The following is a 27,895-nucleotide window of genomic DNA, read 5'->3' as shown; positions in this document are numbered from 1 at the left end:
CTAATCCTAGTAGCATTATCAGGGTCATACTCTTTTTCTAGGGCACTCCATATATCCTTAGCAATCTTATAATCAAAGTATTTATCATAAATACGATCAGAAAGAATGCTAAGAATTCTATGGCGACAGTGGGAATTGACCTCTTTAGGAGTTCTACTAGGAGCTAAGGAACTGGAGGTTTAGTCTATAGTCGAGATGGATAATCGGCAAAGTCCACTAGGATCAAGATCAGAAGAATCATAATCAGAGGATAGAGTAAGGGTTGTGGATAGTCCTCAGGTGTACAACCAAAATTTAGCCTGATATTTCCACCTCCTAAAGTTCACCTTACCGTCAAACTTAACAGGTTTACATGAAATGTAAGATTGTGCGTCCATGTGTGTATAATGTACGCTAATTAGGTTCAAGGTCTACTAATGTGACACAAGCAAATTTAAAATTTTCAGAATTTAAAGAACTAAAATAAATTACATAAATACAATACTGTAGAAATATATATATGGAAATATGATCTACAGTATTATATGTATGAATACAGTATGCAGGACTTTTTTACATATAAAATATAGTCTACAAATTTTTGCATATAGTAATATAGTGTACAGTAATATATATATAATACAGTATTACAGAATATGCTTACAAAATATAGAATTATACTTGCAGCTAAACATATTACGTATAAGACAACAATTCAGCGCAAGATTGTAGGAAATATACTATCTGTATAGCATGCAAATATTACAAACAAATACTGTAGAAATATAAGATGCAATCAAGCACAAACTGCAGTAATAATTCAAAATAATAGTTAGAAATTTTCAGCCTGGCGTAAGCATGCATAAGCACTGCCCTAACGCTAAATTGGCCTCTCTAGTGCAGATTTTCCGGTCTCTCTCCAAGCACAGGATACACTAATCCGGGAAGGAAGAACTCTCATGGCCTAGAACGTTCGGCATCGAGGTATACCAAGCACACCCGCAAGGTTCAGGCAAAGAACTGAAGAATAAGAAAAAGAATACTTGATTTTTTCGGGTACGCAAAAGAGCACACCGGGGAGAAAGAGAATGTGAGAGAAGAACGTAAGCAAGTGTGTGTTTAGGGTTCGTAGTTGGACACATTAATAGACAAGAAATCTCCAAGAACTCTCTTAAATACACAATGTGGGACTAAACATGAGAAGAAGTTTGGTTTGAGTATACCAGCACGTGGGACTAACTGAGACCCACATAATCAAGTAAAGAATGAATAATTGAACAAATAGGCCCCGCAGGATCCACATCCAATAGAATACACATGTAGCAGTTGGGAATCTGTTGCATTTTCAGATATATAGCCAGGTTCTCAAGTGTTAGAATTTTATTGTCCTAGATCGACTAGCCAACTGAGAACCTTAAGGGATCGCAATATAAGCGGGGTGTTGTGAAGGACCTTGTTCCTATGCTTCTCCAACTTATCATGTCAATTGATTACTTCCCTTCTAAAATAATAGCAAGGATCATGGATCCTGTAAGGGATAATAGTAACATCAAATTTTGGAATCTTGTCTCAAATGGAAACTTTAGGGGTCGTTTGGTTCGTGGTAATGACATATTACCACGTAACGAGATTACCATGGTAATATGAGTGGGAATGTTATATGGTTGGGAATATTGCGGTAATTTAATATAATTATGTTTGGTTGGGAACTCGTATTACCGGAAATAGTTCATTACCGTGTTTGGTTGTCATGGTAATCAATTTGTTAAAATATAAAAAGTTATAAGATTACCATGGTAATCCAAAATAGACACCAAATTTGGTGGTAATAAGATTACCACTTTTTTGGTAATATTTATAAGTTGGTAATGTGATATTACCATCCACATTACCACCGGTGTAATACCAAATATGGTAATATTTTCATATTATCATATAACATATGGTAATCTTTCTACATTACTGCAAATGAAATGGCCCCTTAGTGTCAAATCCTATTATGGTTTCCTTAACCTAGAGAGGGCGTTGGTGTTTCATCACGCCTCTTATCTAGAAGACAGTTTAATTTCCAAGTGGATAGCCTAGTTATAATCAATGAGATAAGCTTCTCCCAATAGATAAGCTTCTCCCAATCTTGCATACAAGGTTGTCAACCAGAACTCAAGGCACCCAAGTAGGCTGAGGAAGGATCTAGGAATAGCAACTATGTCATTAATTATTAAGGACATGTAGGTCTTTTAGAATTTAATAGCAAGGCTTGAGAAATTAAGTTATAAAATGAGTTTTATGATTCATAGGTCTTTGCTTCCACATGCTATAAAAATGATCAAGTCGTTTACATACTCAAGATGGCACATTTTCCCAAACCTACCTAAGTGTAGTTTATGAACTATGAAGGACTCTAAAGGTAATGGCATGTGAGAGCATAGAATTAAGAACATCAGCGACCAATGGAAAGATGAGTAGCAAAAAGAGGTCTCCTTGTTTGAGAACCCAACAATATTTAACATATACCCACTCAAGGAACCGTTCATGAGAATGGAGGCTTTAGAGGTATAAAGAATATTTCTAATTCATCCTATCCACCAGTTTCCAAATCTTCTTACATAAGGTAAGTCAAACAGAATATCCCAATCTATAGTGTTGAAAGCCTTAAAAAAATCCATGTTAATTTTAATCTCCTGAAGTTTTCGCATTTGCAGAATAAAAATTAATTCCTTTGCTATTTCAATAATATCCAAGATGCATGCATCTACTAACAATAAACACTGCCTACGAAAGATTTGACACTAAAGTTCCCAGTCTATAGTGTTGAACAAGCCATTTTAGAAGAAAGCTGTAGGAAACTTATGGAGGTCGTATGGCTTGTTCACTCCTAGCTCAAATGTAACTTTTCTAATTTTGTCCATGGAAAAGGGGGCCTCTAAGCAAGAGAGATCAACATTTTTTTAGCATCAAGAGTTTGGACCAGTTAAACCTGATGCTAAAAGCTTAGAGCCGAATTGAGAGCGAAATAGGGAGATAAACACCTTCTTAGTCTCAACATTTCCTTCAACCCTTATATTGCCTTGTTGAATATTTGGCATGTGATTACAATTGCGCGAAAGAACTTCATATTTGCGTCAGCCACTTCTTTTATCAATTTGTATATATTGATCATTACCAAATTTATTTTTTATTAAATTAAAGTAATATATATTGAATGTCCTGGATGTAGCGGTGGAGGCAATGATGATGTTTACATGACCTCATATGATAGCCCTTTTATCTTTTCTTTTCGGAAGATTTGTTTCACTTCACAGTGTTTTTTAGGATCGGTTTATTTATTTTATTTAATAAATAGAACTTATATTATTATTTAAATATTAATATTACTGATTGGATTCTCTCTCTGGCATTGCAATAATTGGAGTGATCCAGTGCCCTCATTCACTCATTTGAATTTATTTATGCATGTGTTAAGTTCTAAGGAAATTAAGGTTAAGTTTGGATTACTTTGTTTTGTTTTATTTACTTTGTATTTAAATGGTCAAGTGCAAATGAATTTCTTAATTTCTATTTATTAATATTAACAGACAGTTTTATTCATAAGAAGGATATGGATATATGACAAATTAAATTAAATTACATTAAAATTTTAAAAACTAAATGACACAATACTCAAATATAAGTTAAAAAAAAACTCTAGATATTATCTGTACCCATGAAATTATGAGATTTTAGAAGGTTCTTGTAATTTCTTTTATCTCCAATGAAAGCCATGATAGTCTAGTGTTTTGACATGACAAAAGCCAAAAAAAACTAAAAAAATCAATTACTTCGTAATTAAGGAAATCAATTACTTCATAGTTAAGGAATAAGAAAAATCAAGTCATCATCATGAGAATGAAGACCATTTGTACAACCCTTTCCAAATTAAAACAAACTTCCGAGAAACAAACTTGTTAGTTTCTAATTGAATCTAAAGCCACTTTCTTTTTGAACCATGAACATATCAAGTTCCTCAAAAGAAAGAATAAAAAGGTAGAAGGAGCTACAAAATAAAGTTCATATATAAAGAAAAAGATACATGTTATTCCAATACAAACAATAGAAGATAATAAGGAACAAGAGACACACACACACACACACATATATATATATATATATATATATTTATTTATTAAAAGCGAACTAGTACAAGGACACAAACTCTTATTTTTATTACATCAAAAGAGAGATCATGCATCTTCATCTCCACATCTTCATACTTACATACATACACAACTTATGTTAAAAACTTTAAAGTTTATACCTACTTGAAGATGAGGAGATGATGATCAAGTCCATGCATGATCTCTACATGCATATTATATATATATATATATATATGCATACAAGCACAGTTGGCCCGAGAGGAATTAAAACCCGGTGGCGCCGATGAATTCAAGAGCCCGGTTCCGGCGCTTCCGAGAAGCCTCAGGTTCTTCACTGCATGTTGATAGTATCCAAGAGATGATGGACAACCATATTATGATCAAACAATACATAGCATCACCTCCATAACTTCCCTCACTTCCCATCACTTCCATCTTCTTTTTCCTCTCTTTCTTCTTGCTTTCCTCTTCCTTTAGTGCCTTACATATATATGTATAAATATAAATTAATGAAACAGTGTGAGGTCTTATCCTTTGCATTGAATATAATGGTGGTCACAAAACGTGTTGACTAAGCTGGATTGAATGAGTCTGTGTGCTGTTTTGCTTTCTTACTATTTATTGTTGTTTTAAACTTTTAATATGTGTGATTATTTGTTTGTTTGTTAGGTTTTGACTTACTGGTTCCTTCAAACTACTTGTTCTGTATTTTCTTTTTCATTTGTTAACTTGAGCCTGGCTCAATTATTTTGTAACTAAATTCTTTTAATTTGTACGTATTATGTGACTCAATCAACTTAGTTTGCTCAATGTAAACACTATTAAACACAATTACATAACGTAAAAATATTTAATAATGAATAACATATTTCTTTAGTGAAACTGTAACATCAACTTCAACGTGAAGGAACATGCTTCGAGATATGAGTTTGAACATTTTTTATTATTATTATTTTTTTTTTTATAAAAAATGGATAAACTACTGATTTATTTAGAAGAAGAAAACAGGACAAAGATACAAATACTCTCACCAGAAGTGAGGAGGTACAAAGAACAATAAAGTTAAATGCTGAGTGATAAAATAAGATAAAATCTAATCAGGCCGAAGGCACCGTCTAGCATCTCAGGCCTGACTAGAAGAGCTGAAGGGTCGACTATTCCTGAGTAGCAAAGTGGTCAGTCTCGCCAGAAGAATTAGAGATCCTTGCGCTGAAGAAGTCAAGAGAGCGCTTGATTTTCTGAGAAGCATCGTTAAGGTTTTGCTGGTGTCTGTCTGTAGCTGTTTGAAACCAGTAGAGAAGCGTATTAGCAGATGTGATTTTTTAAAAAAAAATAATAAAAAATTCTATCCATTTGTTAAATTGTTAAAAGTTTTAGAAATCCTTTTGGCTAATTAACTTAATAAATAAAATGGATTATAAAAGACAAGGGAGATGGAATTTGCATTCTTGATTTAGAGATAATCTAAAATAGTTGACTAAAATTCTTTAAAATAGCATTTCTTAATGAATTAAAATTAGAAATATGGATACAAAAGTCATAGCAAAATTGAAGGCACTTTTTGGAGTCAAAGTTTGATGGTAACATTGTTCACACATAAACCTAAAATTTTTCTCTCTTTTTCAATGCTAAGTTCGGACACTTCACATTGATTTCTTTAAGATGAGAGTACTGCATTAATATGTGTCACTCTATTCATTCATGTCTTCCCAACATCAGCCACCTAATTAACAACTACTTGTGCTTAGAAACTATTAATTGATTATCGCTACTGTTTGAAAAAATTGCCACGAAATATTGCATTTGACTTGACCAACGTACGTTAGTTCAATAATAATAATATAGTACTCTCAAAAAAGATGTATTCTTTGTTAACTATTTATAATTACTATAATGAATTGTGGTTTTATTGGTAGGTTTATGACGGGTTATGTAATGTTTGCTGAGTGAGAGCTTTGACGGGTTTGACTGAGATTATTGGTGAGTGGGCCCTCACTTTTGTCTTTTTACCCTTAAAAATCGGATCTTGATAGAGTTAATTATTTGGCCTGTATTTTGTTTAGCTTTTAAGAGGAGAGCTTGGTGCTGGTTTAGAATTCTGAGAGTGGGTGTGTGTGCTTGCCTTTAGAAGCACTTCAACTCCTGAGCTTGAGGTTTTCTTGGTGACCATAGTTGCAGTCCTGGGATCTTGCTTCCTCTTTGGTTGGAGGTTAGATCCATGCCTTTTATTTCTTTAGCTTGTCTTAATTATCTTTGTATGCATAAGTGTAGCTTTTGATCTTCTTGTGAACCTGCAACCTTAAAGCCTGATCTGGTGTTTTGTGCTTTTGTATGGATAATATTTATGTATTTATGCTCGTATATGGTTGTTAGGATTCTGCATGTGTGTATTGTATGATGTTGGTAATCTAAAGCCTTCAAAGCATGGTTTCATTAATTCTTTTTAGATTTATATTCTGTTTATTTATATGCATCTTCATGTTCTGAAATTTAATTTGTTATATATGGAATTATGGAATTATTGAATTATGTTTTATCTTAAGTTATGGCTTGGAGTAAGCATATATCTTAAGTGAATTCTTGTATTTATTTATGTATTCTGTACGGATATCTATACGTATAAATATGTATATTCCTACCAATACATTCATGAGTTAAATATTTGGTTATAGGTTTGCATGTTTGTAATTTGAATTAGTGAGTATGCAGCAAGATTATAATTTAGTTGATTTATTTTAATATTACTTTATGTTTGTGTATGCATATAGATTTAAATATATTCATTCTGAATCTTGGGTTAGTGGAAAGTTTTGTTCTGGTTTTTATTTTTATAGCTTTCATGGAGAATTTTAGTTGCATAGCAACCTGAAAGCATGTTCTATTTTTGTTGGGTTTAAAACCATGTTTAAGGTGATGTCTAATTAGCAGGTTGTTTTTGCCTTTTATTAGAATTGTGTAAATTCTTTGAAGGCCATATCTCTTGGAACCTGTGCATTAGTGCATTTTTTTGTGATTCTGTGTTTCTTTAAATTGCATGAAATCTTAGACTTGACTCTTCATTTTGGAATTTTTCCTGGTATCCTGGTAATTTTGGTCTTAGAGTGCTTGTTGTTCTTTTTTATTTGGTTGGTGTTTTAATTATTATCATGGGTTCTGTGAGTGGTTGTAATATTATCATTATTATTTTAATGCTTGTTCTTCCTCTTGTTTTTTTTCTGTTATTTGTAAGTTAAAACCCAGCCCAAGTCTTGCAAATCTAAGTTAGCTTGTTTTGTTGGGTTAGATTCGGTAGAGAATCTTAGTGTGTGGGACTTGGTGAACCCGACAGTGTAGCTCGGAGCCAAGTAGGCTCTTGCACTGTATAATTCCGTATTTCTGGCAATAATTATTATTTTAATTACTGCATTGTTTAATAATTTCATTTATTATTTATTTTATTATTACATTATTTATTCAGCATCTCTGTTGTCTGTATTTTGAATTTCTGCGGATTTTTAGTACATCTCCATTTCTGGCTCACCCAGCTAGGAGGAGTAAGTCCTAGCCATGTGCACATGTTTTCTGTAATAGCGCTACCGTTCCGACTGCGGTCGAAGATCCAGCTCCGGCTGTTGATATTCTATTTTGTTCCGACTTCACAGTCGATGATCCAGCTTCGTGCTGTTGATTTATGTTATCAGTCAGAGAGATGTACATGTCTGTTTTCTGCGTGTTTTCTGTATTTCTGATTATTTCTGTATTCTGTCTGAATTATTAATTATTCTGTTATATCTGTATTATTCTGTTATTTTCTGCGATCCTACTTGTGGCTCATGTACTCTGTGAATTTTTTCTTTCACATGAGAAAATCAAGCTTAGGATCGGTGGGTTGTTCTGGGGCTCCTTCTATAATTGTGGACTTGTCAAACATCTGTTCTTGAGGTTGTGAAACCTGGGTGTTATTTTTATTCTGTATGAGAGACTTGTATCTTATTTGTATTATTTGGCTTGTAAACTACTTGTGTACTCTGTTGGACTCTCTTAGTCCATATCTTATTATCTCTATTTTTGTGACTCTATTTGTGGCCTATATTGTTGTTTCTGTTCTGTCTGTTATGGTTGACTCTGACCAGGTCAAATCTGAGGCCTTGCACCCAGTGGGTCCAATCCCATTGGGTGCGGCTAATCTGTCAATGGACCCGACTTGTGGGGCTGAAGCGTGATAGGTTACATCATTACATATAACTTAAATTAATTATATGTATTACTGATGTGTTGGATCTTCAATTCTTATTGTTAATCACAAGACAAGTAGTGTTTGGATCTTAATTACTATATAAAGGGAAACCATTACTTACACATTCTCATGTCTTCTTTTGGATGTGTTTTTTAGGAAGTAATCATTATTACCCTATGGGGGTCACCATTAACCCTCATGGGGTAATGAAATATTTGGCCCTTCAAAATTACTATTATGCCTTTGTAAAATATAAAAAGACATATATAAAAAATTAATAATTATTTGAAATTAATTTCTAATTAAAAATTAATTAATAATAATAAAATAAATATTATTAGAAATTAATTAAAAAATTTTAAGTACAGAATGTAATTAAAAATTATTTGAAATTAATTTATAATTAAAAATTAATTAATAATAAATTAAATATTTATGTTATAATTATTTTACAAATAATAATTATTTGAATTAAATATTATTTGAAATTAATTAAAAAAATTTTAAGTACGGAATGAAATTAATTATTTGAAATTAATTTCTAATTAAATATTAATTAATAATAATAAAATAATTATTTATGTTTTCATTATTTTATAAATAATAATTACTTATTATAAATTAATTAAAAAAATTTAAGTACGGAATGTAATTATAAGTTATTCGAAATTAATTTCTAATTAAACATTAATTAATAATAATAAATTAAATATGTATGTTTTAATTACTTTAGAAATAATAATTATTTTAATTAAATATTATTTTAAATTAATTAAATGAAATTAATTTCTAAATAAATATTGATTAATAATAATAAAATAATTATTTATGTTTTCATTATTTTATAAATAATAATTACTTATAAAAAAAATATCATTTCTTTATACAAGGGTAAAAAGGTAATCTTACCACAACTTCATTTTTTTCTTTTCCCATTCCCAATGAATTATCTCTCCAACCAAACACATTTTTCATTACCATTCCCTAGGTGTGTAAATGAGCTAAGCTACTCCTAAACTACTCGAGATCGCTCAGTCAATGCTCGAATTCGATTCGATTTTTCACGAGCCGAGCCGAGCTCGAGCTGATCGTTTACGTTGCTGAGCCGAGCTTGAACCCAAAAATACTTAGCTTGTGAGGCTCGCGAGCCTAAACGAACTTTTATATATAAAATATTAAATTATTTATATATAAATTACAAGAATACATAATTATATAAACTATATTAAATTACAAAAATACTTTTGTATATAAGCTAATCGAGCTTAAACGAGCCGAGCTCGAGCCTGGTGATACTCGGCTCGGCTCATTTACAGCCCTACCATTCACTACCCATTCCTTTCCCCCCTCTTCCTTACTTCATTCCCCCTCATTCCATTACGGTAATCCAAACGCTACCCTAGTTGATTGAGTTTGTTTAGGCCATCTCTACTATATTCTATTATGTTATTACATGTATATTACATAAAATTTTTAAAGGTAAATTATATTATTAGTCATATTACTATTCATGTACTTCTATTTGAGTCAACAAATTATGAAAAAAATTCAATTGGATTATTTAACTTTAAAATTATGGACCAAAAGTCATGTAGCCTAGAGGTACCTCAGGTCCCCTTATTTGGGAGAGACACAAGTTCAATTTCTCCTGATAGTGCTCCTCAGTTTTAAGAGAGTGAGGACATGTGATAATTCTCCCACCTGTGTATGTCCCTGAGGATTGGTGCTTGTCATCCTACCTCAAAAAAAAAAACTTTAAAATTATGGTCAATTAGCATGACACGTCAATTTGCTATTAACATGTGAACTAGTAATCTAATTACTTGTGATTATAAAGTTAAGTGGCTAAATTAATTTTTTTTTATATAATTTAGTGACTTAAATAAAAGTACAGAAATATTTAAGCAACTACCAAGCAATTTACCTAATTTTTAAAGGGTTTTAAGGAGGAAGGAAGTACGAAGTCAACAATAGTATTTTATTTTTTAATAGCATGTTTTCTAGGTGTATTTAGCTTATGTCAAGTTGAATTTAGAAGGAAGGATAAAACAGTAAATGTTTATTTTAGTATGCGTTTTATTAAAACTAAATAGATTGTACATGAGTAATTTTTCGCTATACAACTTAGAATGTTTCAACTCTCCAAGCTTGGTTTAATTTGTCGAATTAATTGCTTCTAAATTTGATAACAAAAATTTAGTCCTTTTTTTATATCTTTTATTATTGTTGATTTTGATCTCATAAATTTTTAATCTATTCACTAGTAATTAGTTGAAGGGTCAAAAAGAAAAGGGGACTAGAACAATATATAGTTTACCTTTCTCATTAAATCATAGAATTTTCTTAATCAACATGTTTCACTCATTTATGTTTATTTTTATTATATTTTATTATATATATATATATATATATTTACAAAGATAACACACCTTCATATGAACATATAGATAAAAAAAAATACATCTATTACTATAACATAATGACCTTTTAAGGATAAATTTCTCTTGTTATGCAACTTTAAATGGGAAAAAAATATTATTTCTCCTATAGGAGACTCACACCATAATCAGTAAATAGTGCTTATGAAAGTACTATATCTTATTGTACATTGTGTGAACAATACTAATAAATAAATTAGTATAGAAAGATTTCGAACCTTTGCTCTCTTACGCATTTTATAGTGAGGTATCCCTAAAGAACTGATTGTTTTTTTCCATTTTTTTTTTTCATTTTTTTCTCTCATTGCTGGGATGATTTAATAATAAAATTTTAAAATCATTATTTACAAGAAAATATTAATATAATAAAAGCATAAATTTATTTATTGAGGGTATAGCTCAGTCAAGTAAGAAAACTAACGGAAATTTCTCCCAAAAATGAACCTTTGAATTCAAAGGGACAAGAAATCCTTACTTTAAAACCCATCCACTTCCACATGAGCCAATAAAGACATATTATTATTATTATTATTATTATTATTATTATATATTTCATGAACCATTGTTTGAGCTCTGATTCTTTGTCCTTGTTCTTGTTTTCAATTCCAAAAACTTTCTATAATGGTTGACAGAAAAGTCATAGCCTGTTTGTTATCATCAAAATAAATAAATAAATAAAATCACAACTTGCTTGTTTACTTGGAAATTACCATGTTTTGATGATGATGACACGGCTTTATCACTTAGGAACAAGTGTGTAGTTTTAACTTGACCAAACCAAGTGGTGAGTGGTTTAAGAGTTGGCAAGTGTCTGGTATAAGTGGAGCATTGAAGACCATGAATTCTCATTTGGCACTTAATTACTTGTATGACCTTTTGGCTTTGATTAAATAATTTTTTTTAATATTAGAAATGGAGGAAGAAAAAATATTCATTTGAGCCAATCAAGGGGCGTTCACAGCTCCACTTAACATTGTGCCCTCAATCGTATGTAATAATAAATGAACTCTTGATTAATTTAAGAAAATTTAACTCAATTGATGACAATTTCTTAAATAATACCTATATTCAAATATGAACATTTTTTTCATACATTCTATAATATTGATTTGGTAATACTACAAATAAGTTTATCTTAATTTTTCAATATTATATATATTGGCATCACCAAATATGTTTATCAAACAACCATATCTTACCAAACACTGCCTAATATGGTGAAAAGACATGTAGGCGTGAGTGGGAAGGCGGAAGGTTAAATCTCTCAGCCATCTGTACTACAACAACATTGTGCAATACGGTAAAAATACTATATAAATAATGTGTAATATTGTACAGTATTATCCATTGGGTCTCATGTTTGACGTGTCGTATTCTCTATCTCTCAAAGTTGTGGGATAAGAAAGATTTATCATTATATGATTATGATCCCTAATATATCATTTTGAACGTATGTGATAGACCATCATTGCCCCGTGTATTAAGCCACCTCATGGTAAACCTTTAAAAAGTCATTAAACCACTGTGACTAGTGCATATGTGTTTGTCTCTTTAACAACTCTTTTTGTGGAGAGATGCTTATAACCTTTGTCAAATAATTGATGGTCTAGAATATATTTGGTATATTGATAGTTAAATTTTCTTAAAGTTTATTTAAAATTATCAGTGGAGAGCTTAGAAGATAGTTGAAAAATTAATGAAAGATTTTTATTATTTTGTAAATAAAGGTGTATAATTTATATTTTGTTATGAAACATTAAAAATGAATGTCCATTATGTTTCTCTCAACTCCTCTTGACTCTTGACGTTTCATTTGCCAAAGTTTATTCAGTTTCTAATTTAAATGCTATATATAGTTTTATAACATTGTTTGTCTTACTATATTATAGGTTTATAACAAATTATCAGCATGAAGCTTTAACCAAGCTCTGACTAATCCAATTTCTCGGCAAATCCTTTTCACGTAAGTACAGAAACATTTTTTTGTCATGTCAAATCTTGCAAAACTTGATTTTGTTGCCCTTGACATTTCGGGAAAAAATTATTTGTCATGGGTGCTTGATGCTGAAATACATTTGAATGCTAATGGACTTGGAGAAACCATCAAGGATGGTAATCAAGAATCCTTACAAAACCTCGCAAAAGCAATGATTTTCCTCCGACATCATTTGCACGAGGATTTAAAAATTGAATATTTAACTGTGAAAGATCCATTTGAATTGTGGAAAAATTTAGAGGAAAGGTATAACCACCAGAATATGGTAATTTTACCGAAAACTCATTATGGTTGCATTTACGATTACAAGATTTAAAAACAGTAAGTGAATATAATTCAGCCATATTCCGAATCTATTCTCAATTGAAATTATGCGGGGAGAGGATTGTTGATTCTGATATGCTAGAGAAAACATTCTCTACTTTTCATGCCTCGAATATGCTCCTGCAATAGCAATATCGAGAGAAAGGGTTTACATAATATTCTGATTTGATTTCATGTTTGCTTGTGGCTGAACAAAACAATGAACTTCTAATGAAAAATCATGAATCTCGTCCTACTGGCTCTGCTCCATTCCCTGAAGTGAATACGATGACATATGAAAACTCCAAACGAGGGCGTGGTCGAACCCATGGGCGTGGTTGTGGCCGTGGTCATGGAAGAGGACGTGGTTGGAATAAATATCAAAAAAATCATGATGATAATAAAGATGCATCTTACCACCAGAAGTGGACAAATTATGAAGAAAAAATAGTTTAAAGGCAAAAAAAGGATCAAGTAACAAATCAGAAAATATATGTTATTGATGTGGTGTACAAGGGCACTAGTCGCGTACCTGTCGTACACCAAAGCACCTTGTCGATCTCTATCAAGCATCAATAAAAGAGAAAAATGTCGAGGCAAATTTTATATAACAAAATAATGGCTTCAACAATAACCCTCTTGTGAGTATATCGTCACATTTAGATGTTGATGATTTTCTTGAAGATTCTTAGTTTAATGGTGGCAACTGAATTGACACCATAATTGTTTGTTTTCCCTATGCATTTTGTTTTAATTAATTTATGCATATTTGATCTTATTCTTACCCATTATAATACTTATTTACTTTTTAAAGAATATATGGATACTACCAAATCCATGGTTAGATTGGACATCAAAGATGAGGATGTATACCTTGTTGATAGTCCAACAACACACTCAATATTTAAAAGCAAAAAATATTTTTCCCATTTAATAATGGGTAAAACCAATGTCAATACAATATCAGGCAGTATAAATTTGATTGAAGGCTCCGGAAGAGCAAATATATTGCTTCCTAAAGAAACAAAATTTATTATAACTAATGCACTATATTCTCCAAAGTCCCACCAAAACTTATTAAGTTTTAAAGATATATGTCTCAATGGGTATCACATAGAGACGTCAAATATGGGAAATACTAAATATTTATACATTACTGCTGTTACTTCAAATAATAAGCATGTATTGGAGAAACTGCCCGCATTCTCATCTGGTCTTTATTATACATATATTCGAATAATCGAGGCAAATGCTATAGTAAACCAGAAGTTTACTAACTCAAATGAATTTATTCTATGACATGATCATTTAGGTCATCCTAGATCAATAATGATGCGAAAAAGTACTTGAAAACTCATATGGACATCTATTAAAGAACTTGAAGATTCTTCGATCAAATGAATTTTCATGTTCAGCATGTTCTCAAGGCAAATTTATTATTAAGTCATCCACAAATAAAATTGGAACTGAATCTCTTATGTTTTTAGAGAGAATTCATGGTGATATATGTGGACTAGTTCGTCTGCAATGTGGGTCATTTAAATATTTTATGGTTTAAATTGACGCATCAACGAGATGGTCACATGTTTGCCTATTATCAACTCAAAACCAGCCGCTTTCGAGGTTGTTGGCTCAAATTATTTGATTACGAGCACATTTCCCTGATCATACAATTAAAACAATAAGGCTTGATTATGCTGGGGAATTTACATCTCAAGCATTTGATGACTATTGCATGTCCATTGGAATAAAAGTTGAACATCCTGTTGCTCATGTTCATACACAAAATGGCTTTGCAGAATCTTTTATTAAGCGACTCCAGTTGATTACTAGGCCGTTATTAATGAAAACAAAGCTTCTGATCTATGCTTGGGGACATGCAATTTTACATGCCGCATCACTTGTGTGCATAAGGCCAACAAGTTATTAAAAATTCTCCTCCTTTCAATTGGTTTCTGTGCAAGAGCCAAATAAATCTCATTTGAGAGTTTTTGGGTGTGGAGTATGCCCCAATTGCTCCACCACAAAGAATTAAAATGAGACCTCAGAGGAGATTAGGAATATATATTGGATATGAATCTCTTTCTATTATTAAATATCATGAGCCGTTGACAGGGGATGTTTTCACAGCTAGATTTGTTGATTGTCATTTTGATGAGACAGTTTTTCCAACATTAGGGGGAGAAAATGGAAAGATGAAAATGTTAAAAAAAGAAATTACATGGAATGCTCAGAGTTTAAATTATTTTGATACTTGCACAAAACAATGTGAACTTGAAGTTTGACGAATAATTGATTTACAATGAGTTGCAAATCAACTACCTAATGCATTCTCTGATCCAAAAAGAATAACAAAATCACATGTACCTGCGGAAAATGCCCCTATTAGAATTAATGTCCCAGAAGGGCCTCTTATAACAAATGAATCTAAAGTACGCCTGAAGCGTGGAAGATCAGTTGGTTCAAAAGATAAAAATCCTCGAAAGAAAAGAGAAACAAAATATCATAAAGAAAATGCAGATAAAATAAAAATTGAAATAAATAATAGCAAACTTCCAGAAGAAGTTCGAGATCCTGAAATTGAAGAGGAAAATCAGGAAATTTCCATAAATTATGTGTCAAATGGGAAAAAATGGGACAGAAATGAAACAATTTTTGACAATATCTTTGCATATAATGTGGCAATTGATCTTTTGAAAGATAAGGATTATGAGCCTAAATCTATTGAGCAATGCCGAAAAAGAAATGATTGGTCAAAATGAAAAAATGCAATACATGCAGAATTAAACTGTCTCACAAAACGTGGAGTTTTTGGATCCATAACTAAAACACCTACAGATGTTAAACCAGTTGGTTACAAATGGGTATTTGTGCAAAAATGAAATGAGAAAAATGAAATTGTTAGATATAAAGCAAGGCTTGTTGCACAAGGGTTTTCGCAAAGACCTGGCATTGACTATAAAGAAACGTACTCCCCTGTAATAGATACAATCACGTTTCGTTATCTAATTAGTCTTGCAGTACATGAAAATTTATATATGCAATTAATGAATGTTGTTACTATGTACTTATATAGCCAACTAGATAATAATATATATATGAAAGTCCCAAAAGGACTTAAGATGCCTGAAACATACAATTCGAATTCCCGGGACATGTATTCAATTAAATTACAAATATCTTTGTATGGTTTGAAACAATCTAGGCGCATGTGGTATCATCGCCTTAGTGAATATTTGTTAAAAGAATGGTATAAGAATGACCCTATTTGCCCATGTGTGTTCATCAAGAAATCCAAAAAGGGATACGTGATAATTGGGGTATATGTTGATGATTTAAATATAATTGGAACTCCTGAAGAGCTTCCAAATACCGGTAATTATTTAAAGAAAGAATTTGAAATGAAAGATCTTGGGAGAACAAAATTTTGTCTCGGACTACAGTTCTAGCACTTAGAGAGTGGTGTTTTTATCCACCAATCGACATATACAGAAAGGGTTTTACAACGATTTAATATGGATAAAGCATATCCATTAACAAGCCCTATGGTTGTTCGATCCCTTGATATTCATAAAGACCCTTTTCGACCTGAGGAAGATAATGAAGAATTACTTGGTACTGAAGTACCATATCTTAGTGCAATTGATGCCTTGATATATCTTGCTAATTATACTCGGCCAAATATAGATTTTGCTATAAATTTATTATCAAGATATAGTTTTGCACCAACACGGAGACATTGGAATGGTATTAAACATATACTATGTTATCTTCGAGGAACAATTGATATGAGATTATTTTATACACATGAATCAAAAGGACAATTAGTTGGATATGCAAATGCGGGGTATTTATCTGACCCGCACAAAGCCCGATCACAAACTGGTTATGTGTTTACACATGGGGGAACGACCATATCATGGCATTCTATGAAACAACTATAGCTGCTACTTCTTCAAATCATGCAGAAATACTTGCAATTCATGAAGCAAGTCGTGAATATGTTTGGTTAAGATCAATGACACACCATATTCAAGAAAATTGTGGTTTGTTGTCCCAAAAGGACAGTCCTACAATATTATATGAAGACAATGCAGCTTGTATAGCTCAATTGAAAGGAGGATACATCAAAGGCGACTAAACAAAACATATATCACCGAAGTTATTTTTCACACATGATATTAAGAAAAATGGTGATATTCATATTCAAAAAATACAATCAAGAGAAAATCCTACAGATCTATTCACTAAGGCATTACCCACATCAACTTTTGAAAAGTTTATCCATAAGATTGGGATGCGTCGCCTCAAGGATCTTCAATAATGTTCTCTTCAAGGGAAGTCATTATGTGTTGTACTCTTTTTCCTTCGTCATGGTTTTGTCCCACTGGGTTTTCCTAACAAGATTTTAATGAGGCAGTAAATAAAGTGTATATCAGGAAAGTTGTACTCTTTTCCCTTCACTAGGATTTTTTCCCATTGGGTTTTTTTTTTCTATTTAGGTTTTAACGAGGCAATTCCTATATAATGGACATTCAAGGGGAGTGTTATGAAACATTAAAAATAAATGTCCATTATGTTTCTCTCAACTCCTCTTTACTCTTGGCGTTTCATTTGCCAAAGTTTATTCAGTTTCTAATTTAAATACTATATATATATATATATATATATATATATATATATACCAAAAGAATGAAAATAATAAGAATGAGAAAGACTCCACTATTTTATTTTTGCTCTATATTTGTCTTGCTATATATTATATAGTTTTATAACATTGTTTGTCTTACTATATTATGGTTGTATAACATATTTAATTTTTAGGAAGAATAATTTTTTATAAGACCCACGATCTAATTATGATTAAACCCCTAATTATGATTATACGAGAACTTTAAACAAAAATAAAACTCAAATAAATAATGTAAGTTCAATTTATCATTATTCCTACATTATTGCATTTTGTCTCCACACTACATACTTTAAGTTTTAATATTTCAAAAATATGATTTTGGTTTCTAAAAATATTGGATTAAATATATAAATATATGTTTTAATTCAAAAGTGAAATTTTAAAATTAAATAGTTAAAATATATTTTAATTATGACATCATATCTATCTAATAACTTAATACAATCCATATAATGTTTTAAAAGAAATAAATTATTACAAGAAATAATTAAAGTAATAAAAATTTTCAAAAATATAAATTACAAATAAGGAGACTTTTTTGTTAATAATAATTATTATTACCATTAAAATAACCAATTGAGAATTGTGTTGATAAGAGAGTGTAGGGTTCTTTGGGACAATGCTCAAAGTTGGAAGTCCTTCAATAAGACCCAAACGTTCACAACCTTCGTCCTTTTCACTGTCTCCGAACTCCCAAAGCCTCCATCTTTCACCGCACGGGTCTCTCTCTCTCACATGATTCTCGTGTTCAAGGGCAAACCCTAGAAGCTTCTTGTTAGATCCAGAAAAATCCTAACTTTTTCACTGTGAAATCTCTTGTATTGATCTGTGGCTTTCTTTTTTTGCTTTGTTGTTTTGCAGGAGGAGGCGAAGGGCGGTGTGTCTTTTAAGGTGAAAGGGTGAGGAGGCCAGGAAGATTCATCTCATTGTATTTCTTTAAGAGAAGGAAAGATCGGATTTTTAGGTTTTGATTTGGTTTTCTTTTTTGCAGGATTGTTAGAAGCAAAGGCATCTTTGGGGTTTTCAGAAAAAAAATCCCTTTTTTTTTTGCTGATATTTGAGGTTAGTTCATGGTTGAGATCTGTTGTGTTTGTTCTTGAAAGGGAAAGGAAGTATGGTTTCTTTTTGTGAACCTTTTCTTTTTCTTTTGGGGGAGTAGGAGAAAGCGAAGGTTAGAAATCTGTGAAAAATAAAACCTTTTTTTATCTAATGATTTGGGAAAGTGTAAGATCCAATCTGTTCTTATCAGAAGCAAGTCCCTGATTTTGATTTCTGATCTAATTTGTTCACGGTAACTGTAGATGATTGATATTCGGTGATCTCTGGAAAGAAACCCTAATTTCCCCTTGTATTGAATACATGTAAAAGAACAAATATCTTCTTTGCTTTCACTTGATGAGAAAAAAAAAAAAAAAGATTTTGATATCTTGGTTTTGGTATTTATGCTGTTTCATATAATTGTTGAGATTCATCTTTAGAAATCACAAAATATGAAGGAAGTTCTAATTTTGATTTATTGGAGTTTAGTAACAGAGTACCAGATCATCAGATTGTATTTCTGATGATTTTTAGCACAGAATTCTTGTGTATCCTTTAGTAAAAGATCGAACTTTTTAGCAAGAATTTCAGATTATATTTCTCGAATTTTGATGTGTATGTTCTACTTACTTCTGATGCAGGTTGAGGATCATGGACCAGCAAGGGCATGGGACACCTCCAGTGATGGGTGTGGCGGCGCCAGTGCAGTATGGCACCCCGGCTGCTGCTGGGGCACCCTACCAGGCATACCAGCACATGTTTGCTCAGCAGCAGCAACAGCAGCAGCAGCAGCTCCAAATGTTCTGGGCTGACCAGTACCGTGAGATCGAACAAACTACTGACTTCAAGAACCATAGCCTTCCACTTGCCAGGATCAAGAAGATCATGAAGGCTGATGAAGATGTGCGAATGATCGCAGCTGAGGCTCCTGTTGTGTTTGCACGTGCCTGCGAGATGTTCATCCTTGAGCTCACCCATCGATCATGGGCTCATGCGGAGGAAAACAAACGCCGAACCCTGCAGAAGAACGACATTGCTGCTGCAATCACTAGGACAGATGTATTCGACTTCTTGGTTGACATTGTTCCAAGGGAGGAGGGGAAGGAGGATGTCGTTCCACGGGCGCTGGGTGCACCTGCTGGTGATCCACTGTCCTACTATTATGTGCAGCAGTAGCAATAACAATGATGTGAGTCATTGTGCATGAGCCAAGGAAAACCCCCTGCTTGTTGATGAAGATGATGTTTAACTTTGTTTTGGATGGTGTGTTACCTGTTTGCTGAAGACATTAAGTAGTTCCCATATTGGTGTAGAATGGTTAGTGGGAAATACTTGTTAAATTTGGGGATGGATATCCAACTTTGTGCTTTATGATTATGTAGTAAAATGCTTTCTTGGCTTATGTGCTTCCTATTTCTGTAGTAAAATGTTTTCTTAGCTCAAGTGCTTCTTATTTCTTGCATGTCTCTTTGGAATTTTTTTGTTTTTGAATTGCTTTGTTTATGTCATTCTTGCTGTGGTGATGGTTTAATCCTTCTTGTTTTGTGGTAATGCTCTGAAATTGTTTGTGTGTGGTTTGCTCAGGCAATTAGTTCAAGCCTATTTTTGTGTCAGAAAATATGCTTGAAGTGATTTGTGTGCTGAGAATTCTGTTTGTTTAGTTGTGTTGAAATTAAAGTTTTTGTTGGCTTCTTTTTTTTAAAAAAAAAAAAAAAACTTTGGATTGTTGTGTTGCTTTGTGGAGTAGATGTTATTAAATAGAATTGTGGTAATATTATGCCAAAGATTAGATAGAGTTGGTCTATCTCTTTTGTTGAGAACTCTAGTTCAATACTTTCATCAGTGGTTGGTTCAAGCCCAATTTATTGGATCACAATATAATGTAAGCTGTCTTTTGATGATGAATTAAATTTGTTATGTATGTATCACCTGAAGTTAAAAAATGATGTTGAATTCTGAGTGGCCTAAAGATGCAGTTCAGAATTTGCATACCAGAAAGGAAACTGATGGCAAAGCTTAGTTAGTTTGTATTCTCCATTGACTGAGATTGTTATTTCTTGCATTAGACAATGTTATTTGCTCTTGCTGAAAATTGATTTGATTTCTTTCTCACTGCTTTGTTTAGGCTATCTTCCTATTTACTGAATCCTTTATACATCTTATTATCTAATGCTTGTTATGTGGATTTATATCTGTATATGTGGTTGATAAAAATTTAGTAGAGAACCATGTTCTGTTCTCATGTAATGACTGATGATTGAATTAATTAATAGTGTCAATGTTCATACTGACATTATAATTGGCTAAGAGATCAATATTTCTGGTAGTACTGAGATTTATATAATATCTTTCATCAAAATCTTCAATGTATTTCTCTGATGTTCATTAGAATTGTCATAACTAGGTTTCTTGAATGTATGTCTCTGATGTTCATCAGGATTGTGACAACTGCATATCTTGTTAGGAAGAGATCAATTCTGTCTGTTTGTTCATGTGTTTGACTTAATGTTTCTCAATCTCTTGATCTTTCTTAGATATAGAGAATTCAGCAAGATATAAAGAATATATCATCAATCACCATAAACATAAATAAAGTAATACAGTGGGGCAAATGTTTGTTTTGAAAGCATATTGTCTCACAGTTTACATTACCACCAAGCCTACATCTCTTTACAAACTTCCAAGCATCAACACAATTCTATTAACATTATGAGGAGTTGGTCTTGTTCTCCACCTTGTTAGAAGCACATTAATGGCCATCTAACCAAGTTATGTAGCTCCTGCAAACCTCCAAGTAGCATAAAAAGCACACCTCCAGACAAACTTATTTTAGTAAAAAAGATCGAGCATTGGCGCTGGTGTACCGTTTGCTGAAACGGCATCGCCTAAGCGATGGATGGAGAATTTGCCATTCATTAAACTTAACCTCTTGTCTTGGCTCTCTTCATACCGAGGCTATTGTAAGGCGACACTGAACCAGACATGTGCGATCCTTCTTCGCGGAATGTACCATTGAGCATGGCCAGCTCTCGCAGCTGCTGCTTCTTGAAAAAGTCTTGTGATTCATCCTGCATTCAACAAAACAGGAAGATACAGAGATGAGTTTTGGAAAATATTTGAATTATAATTACGCATGTTTGCATTACCACAGGCTTAAGAAGATCTTCAAGGATATTGCGTGCTTGGGCCAGGCGAGCATCAACAATTTCGACTGGCAGCTCTGCCTCTACCAAGATGTGAAGCGGCTCATTAAGATGTTCATAACCGGGTTTCCCTCGCATCATTTCCTCCTGAAAATGAAACAACTTAATGAACTAGCAAATTAATCACAAGGTCAACTTTGTTTTGTTATGGGGTGCATATATAATATATATATATATATATATATTTTTATAGATTTAACTACATTATCTATCTTATGAATATGTTGATATATGGCAAACTTCAAGTAGAAAAGCCAACTTGGTGACACAATTCCATCAATTATAAAGTCCATCATTCTTCTCACTTTGCAAGAATGAAGCATCTTCAAATACATGATCTGATAGCCCAATTTATCCAATGTTTTTCTTGTTTATCCATTTAGGAATCTACCATATGAATTAGAAATAAAGGCAAGACGAAGACTATTTAAATGCTGGTAGCATATACTATTAGTTCAGTATCTACACAATGGGAATGCAATAGGCATTCCTCTGAAAACTCTCACAGGCGAGAAACAAGTCAAATTCAGATGATTCCATGGCAACTCTGTTCATTAATTGTACTAATCTAGGGCAATTTGATCATGTTTTCCCCTTAGATCGTTCTAGTGTATTGTGGTACATATCATCAAAACTGCAAACTCAACCAACAACTGTTTCCAAAGCAGAAAATAGAATTCTTATAAGCCAAAAGCAAGAAACAGCAGCATAAAGAAAGAGAGTATAATTCTATATAAAGCCTGTCATACTAGGCATGGGCAATCATATAATTATGGAGCATTTTTTTTACCCGTGTTGGATCTTTTATGCTGCCCCACCCTCTAATCAGGACACGGCAATCGGTACTTGCCTCCACACGCTTAAGAGAATTTCCCCTGGGACCGAGAAGACGCCCAACGAAGTTGTACTGCAGAAACAGAAGAGGAAAATCAGTGTTCAACCCAAACGAAGAAAAAATGGTAAAGATGCAAAACAAAAAAACTTGGGCCATACAGAAGGGTATTTGTCCACCGGAATATCCACTCTGATTGTTTTCTTAACTATTAAGCCAGCCAAACTACCTTGTGACCCAAGCCAACCATGTGCTGCTGATTGTTGTAAAAGCCCCAACCTCTGTTGTTATAAAACAGATCACATCATGTAACAAAGAAAAATATCATATCAGATACAACATTTAGAACTCCAATTTGTCACAACATAATAGAGCTAGGGGAAGCTCACCAAAAGACTGAAAAACAAATAATCAGCATATAAGAAAAGAAGTTCTAAGTTGTAACTTCATAAATTGAAACGGCAACATGGTGTAAAAAATTATATCTAGAACAGATAATATTTTAATGACAACAAATGTTAAACATCCTCACAGTTGTCGCAGAATATAACAAAGTTCGCTAAATATAAGCTAATGTTAACCAGAAACAATTACTTTCCCACAGCAAAATGTTAAAAGAAGAAAACCCAACAGTAAATATACAGTAAAACTTCAGAAACAAAAACACCTTAAAACAACTCCAGAGATGTAGAAAGCATTTATTTGTTGTCTTCAAATTTCTCAAAGCAGAGAAGAAATTCTGGAAGAGATGGACTATGGCAAAAGAAGTTTTCAGAATTAAAAATTAAATCTCTAACCTGAGAAGTCTGCTTTAGGGACCAGGAAATCTAGCATAAAAATGCAAATAATAAGATGAAGTGTCCATCAGTAAAATAACAAGATGCAATTTTTGGATGGGTAATTATAGGAATTCAATGGCATCTAAGAGCAAATGTCAAGGTTGAAAGCACTAAACTAGAGAGTTATTCTATTAGTACATGAAGATATATAAGTAAAATGCACATCATCTACTAAAGTTCTTTTGTAAATGCTCATTACAGATATCTGAATAAACTTTAGCTAATTTAAAATTCAAGAGATGGTCCAAGAAATCATCACCCAAAGAAAGAAAAAAAAGAAAAAACTACAGAATATGATCTGCACAACATCAGATACTTGGAATTACCAAAAGCAAAGAAAACATGAAAGTTTATTTGTTAGCATGGAACATAAGAACTATGTCAATGTTATGTAAGCACTCAACAAGACAATTAAAGTTAGCATGGTATGAGGCTAAATTAGCAATTCTTCAACAAGCAATAAAATTTGCAAAGAGGAGTTATGTTAATGGTTAGTATCCGTACTTCTTGTTGAAATGTTGATGCCCACCCATTCAAATCCGCTGCTCCATTTGCAAATAATCCTCCAGTATTCAGTGGGCTACCTTGTTCTAACCCACTCTGATCTAAAAGAGAAGCATTCCCCAGCAACGTAGTTACACGCAAAATTTCTGCTCCACAATTTCAATTTCAAGTATAAGATGCATTTGTTAGCACTTCTGGGAAAATTAGTCAGCACTTAGCAGTAAATGGACACACAGGTCAATTTAAATGTTAGTAATACTGTTTTCCTTTAGTGCATAATTGCAAATCCGAACCAAATGACAAAGCACTGTGAATTGCCTATGTATTACTCAGTAAGATGAATATTAAGGAGAACAGACGCTGAGATAAGTACTGCTTAAATTAAATTGTCGTGCTATATAGTTCAGAGCTCAGAAATCAACACAGGTTTAGAGTTTCTTCTAAAGGAGCTTCTGAGAACAGTCAAGTACCTTCAGGAGTGAACTACCAAGGAATCTAAGGTTGACAAAAATGCTTTTTTATTTATAAGTATAAAATGTTTATATATCCCAGACAGAGAGACCATTCAAAGAAAAGATAGAACCTAGCTTCAAAACTATAAAGTTAATTATTAGAGTGAAACCATTTACTGCATGTAAAATTTGGCTTAGAAATAGACATTTGGCAGAATAATCCATTGCTAAAAATAAGGCACATATAAAATCCACCAACACAATAATTTGAAAGTTCAAAACCAAATGTTTGTCTCTATGTATACTAAAATGCCTGCCGGTAGACTTCATGTAGAATTGGGTAGAAAATCTAAAAATATGAGGATGGAACACTGTAGAATTCGGGTGGAAAGTAGGTTGAAAAGATAGGGTGTTCTTCAGATAATAGAACATAAAATAAGAATGCATCAGACATTTGTTACTGTTGAACCTGCATTCAACACCATCTAAAAGGGTGCTGGCTACTTTCACATCAACACTGAGAAATATAAAACCCCCAAAGCATACAAACAATGGACTTAATCTAACAGTTCTCTGCATCTAAATTCCCTTCATTTAACATTGATGTCACACACAAATTCCCCTATGGTAATGCACATAGCCTTCCTCTAAAACCTAGGTTAAGTTTGATCAGATATTTGATTTCTATCCATGTTTTACTAGCTTCTCTAATCTTAAAATGGTTGTATACTGCTCCAATTCTTTTTCATGCTTTTTTTTGTACTCCTGTCATAGTCAAATCATTAATCAATACTGTCATATCAATCCTCCTTTGCTTTGAAATGGTGCTCCAAGCAGTTTTATTAATGATAAGTTTGGACAAATAAGTATAACAGAAACCTCTGAAGGTGCTTGACCAAATGTCAAAAGCACATTATTATTATTATTATTATTATTATTATTATTATTATTATTATTATTATTATTATTATTATTATTATTATATTTTTTTTTAATGAAGAAAAACTGTGTTACTTCAGATGACAGATCTGTAAAGTAGGAAAAGTTTCCTTGTTGCATAACGTCCCTGCAAAACATATCATAAGTTCATTCTTGTTTTAATGAAAAGGCAAGCGAGCTCACAAGTATTTAAAACTGCTAACTACTAACTTCTAGCCTCGAAAAAATTATGAGGTTTGGCATGCATCTGTTGAACATTGTCATAGACGGTTCATGACAAAGGGGTTTTACCTAAACCATACAAAGTTACAAACACAGTCCATTATACTGAATTTGTCATTTTCTACTCATCACATGATATGTTGATTCATAAATAATCTAGAATCATTATTCCAGTAAAATTAATAATAATAAATTATCTTATTTAGCAAATTAGCTCATGTGATGCAATTTTGAGGATAATTAAGTTAAATAATCAAAGTGTAGAAAGCAAATTAAGCTCATCAGGTCAGAACAAGGTAAGGTTGAAATGTCCTAGAGATGGTTAGTGAGACAAGGGTCTAGGAGATTTATAACTGCAGGGAAAAGAAGATGATAAACCGGAGATATGGAGAGTCTTACTAACAATGCTCAAGCTAGATTCAGATTATGTGCTTGCATTGATATTTGAACCTCTTAACTAGTGGCATGATAAAATTGAAAGATAAGGAATTCTTCGAAACTCCAAAGATCAAGGTAATAACCTCAAATTAGTTAGAATCCTATACGACTTTCAAATCTTAATTCAAAATTAAGTGTTCCATCACCATGCGCCACTACATCTCACCAAAATTGGCAACTATGATTTATTCAACTGTACACACCAAACACAAACATCACTGTGTACACACTTGCTAATCAGCAGCAGTCCATCAGTACAGTTAGTAATATGCAAGGACCATTTGAATGCAAAACCAAAAAACACGGATGGTTCATGAAAATCATTAACCCAACTTCGGAAAACAAAAGGAAAATCAATGAGACTGCGCAAATGCATCTATAGAGTCCAGCCCCGATGCAGTTGCAGGCAACAAAAGCACAAGGTGCACACTTTTAGACTTCAAACATAAATATCATAACATTTCTGGAATAAAAGTTGGTCCGTAAAACTCACACTCACCCTGGTTCAACAATCGATAGGCATGTGGAAGCACAGGGGTGAATGGACTGAGCTTGTGGCGTTCTCCCAGCAACTCTGAGAGATACCTGAAAATCAAATTAAACACATAAAAAAAAAAATTCACAGCAAGAAATTTCACTGATCACAATGCCATCTCCCAAAAAAGCATCCAGAACTAACAGACGCTATTCCGAACTCATGAAGAACAATGGAAAACTTCAAAGTAGCGGATCTTGTACCCATGAAATCAAATCTATAAGCGCCAGTGTTTAATACACACAAGAATCAAACTTCATAACTATCAGCATTACCAAAGATCTAAACACGATACATGGAACCATTACCAAAAAGACAAATTAATTCAACAGAGTCCAGCTTCCAAATTCCACATAGAAAATCAGAGAAACAGCAAAATTCATCACCAAAACACAAAAAAAGGTCCAAGCTCCCCATCAATCTCAAATCCTCAAAGAAAAGAAAGAACTCAAACAACATAAATCCCTAAAACCCATACAAAGAAAAAAAAACCTACAAAACCCAAAGATCGCCTCATCAACATCAATATCATATCCAAAAAAAGTTAAGAAAGCAAGCAAAATCACAATCGGACATGACAAGCCGATCTCCAGACAAAAGAAGCATCCAAAGCACATCTGAGCAAAGGATCAGAAAGGAAAAAGGGTATCATAGGTAAAGTGGATACTTCTCCTGGTCGGTGAGGGCGGAGGAGGCGGAGCGGATGCCGGCGAGGTGAGGGGAGTGTGGAGCCGAAGGGGAGGGCGAGTAAGCCATATACCGCCCTGAAGACATCGCCGCCTATCCCTCTATCACCTCCGGCGATTGAGATTCCGGCGAGATCTGGCTCCGATGATGGAGCTCTGGAGAGGGAGGGAGGCGAACGAGCTCGAGGGTCGGTGGAGGGCTTATATTGATGGAAGCGCTGTTCACTACTCACGTACTACCTAAAGTGAAAAAAAAAGATCTTTTTTTACTAGTTACCCCCCTCAAAGTTTACAAATTACATTTAGGAAAATTACTCGCAACCCCCTAAAAGGATTCAAATGCAAAAAACAAAACAACAAAGTTTAAATTTATATTAATTAACCATGAAAAAAAAATTTAAGGGTTTATTAAATTGGGAAGAAAATTAAATATAGTTATTAATTTT

The 27,895-nt window shown here is 32.8% G+C and overlaps 2 protein-coding genes and 1 long non-coding RNA gene across 7 annotated transcripts; 2 read left to right on the top strand and 1 right to left on the bottom strand.

Annotated features, from left to right (window-relative positions):
- Positions 1-6,083: 6,083 nt before the first annotated feature.
- Positions 6,084-8,166, top strand: LOC120266674. Its single transcript, XR_005538229.1, has 3 exons — positions 6,084-6,095; positions 6,179-6,324; positions 7,640-8,166. It is a non-coding gene; the product is annotated as an uncharacterized LOC120266674 (long non-coding RNA).
- A 10,177-nt stretch (positions 8,167-18,343) lies between these two features.
- Positions 18,344-20,011, top strand: LOC120267642 (nuclear transcription factor Y subunit C-6-like). 5 transcript variants are annotated; one of them, XM_039275317.1, is made up of 4 exons: positions 18,344-18,481; positions 18,623-18,652; positions 18,753-18,823; positions 19,441-20,011. In XM_039275317.1, the coding sequence occupies exon 4, from the start codon at positions 19,451-19,453 to the stop codon at positions 19,973-19,975; it is 525 nt and encodes a 174-aa protein (XP_039131251.1). In that variant the 5' UTR covers positions 18,344-18,481; positions 18,623-18,652; positions 18,753-18,823; positions 19,441-19,450; the 3' UTR covers positions 19,976-20,011. The 5 variants fall into 5 exon arrangements, with proteins under 5 accessions (XP_039131251.1, XP_039131247.1, XP_039131250.1 ...); XM_039275313.1 differs by having other exon boundaries at positions 18,623-18,660; XM_039275316.1 differs by having other exon boundaries at positions 18,373-18,535.
- Positions 20,012-21,355: 1,344 nt separating this feature from the next.
- Positions 21,356-27,659, bottom strand: LOC120266965 (KH domain-containing protein At5g56140-like). Its single transcript, XM_039274629.1, has 7 exons — positions 27,431-27,659; positions 26,728-26,813; positions 24,178-24,323; positions 22,996-23,115; positions 22,793-22,909; positions 21,946-22,089; positions 21,356-21,867 (listed from the first exon to the last, which is right to left on the bottom strand). Exons 1-7 carry the CDS (start codon positions 27,535-27,537, stop codon positions 21,721-21,723), a joined length of 867 nt encoding a protein of 288 aa, XP_039130563.1. The 5' UTR covers positions 27,538-27,659; the 3' UTR covers positions 21,356-21,720.
- Positions 27,660-27,895: the final 236 nt, after the last annotated feature.

Source organism: Dioscorea cayenensis, chromosome 8 (genome assembly GCF_009730915.1).
Source record: "Dioscorea cayenensis subsp. rotundata cultivar TDr96_F1 chromosome 8, TDr96_F1_v2_PseudoChromosome.rev07_lg8_w22 25.fasta, whole genome shotgun sequence".
In the NCBI taxonomy this organism is placed as follows: domain Eukaryota; kingdom Viridiplantae; phylum Streptophyta; class Magnoliopsida; order Dioscoreales; family Dioscoreaceae; genus Dioscorea; species Dioscorea cayenensis.
The sequence above is the reverse complement of the archived record's forward strand: the minus strand, read 5'-3'. Positions and strand labels throughout refer to the sequence as shown.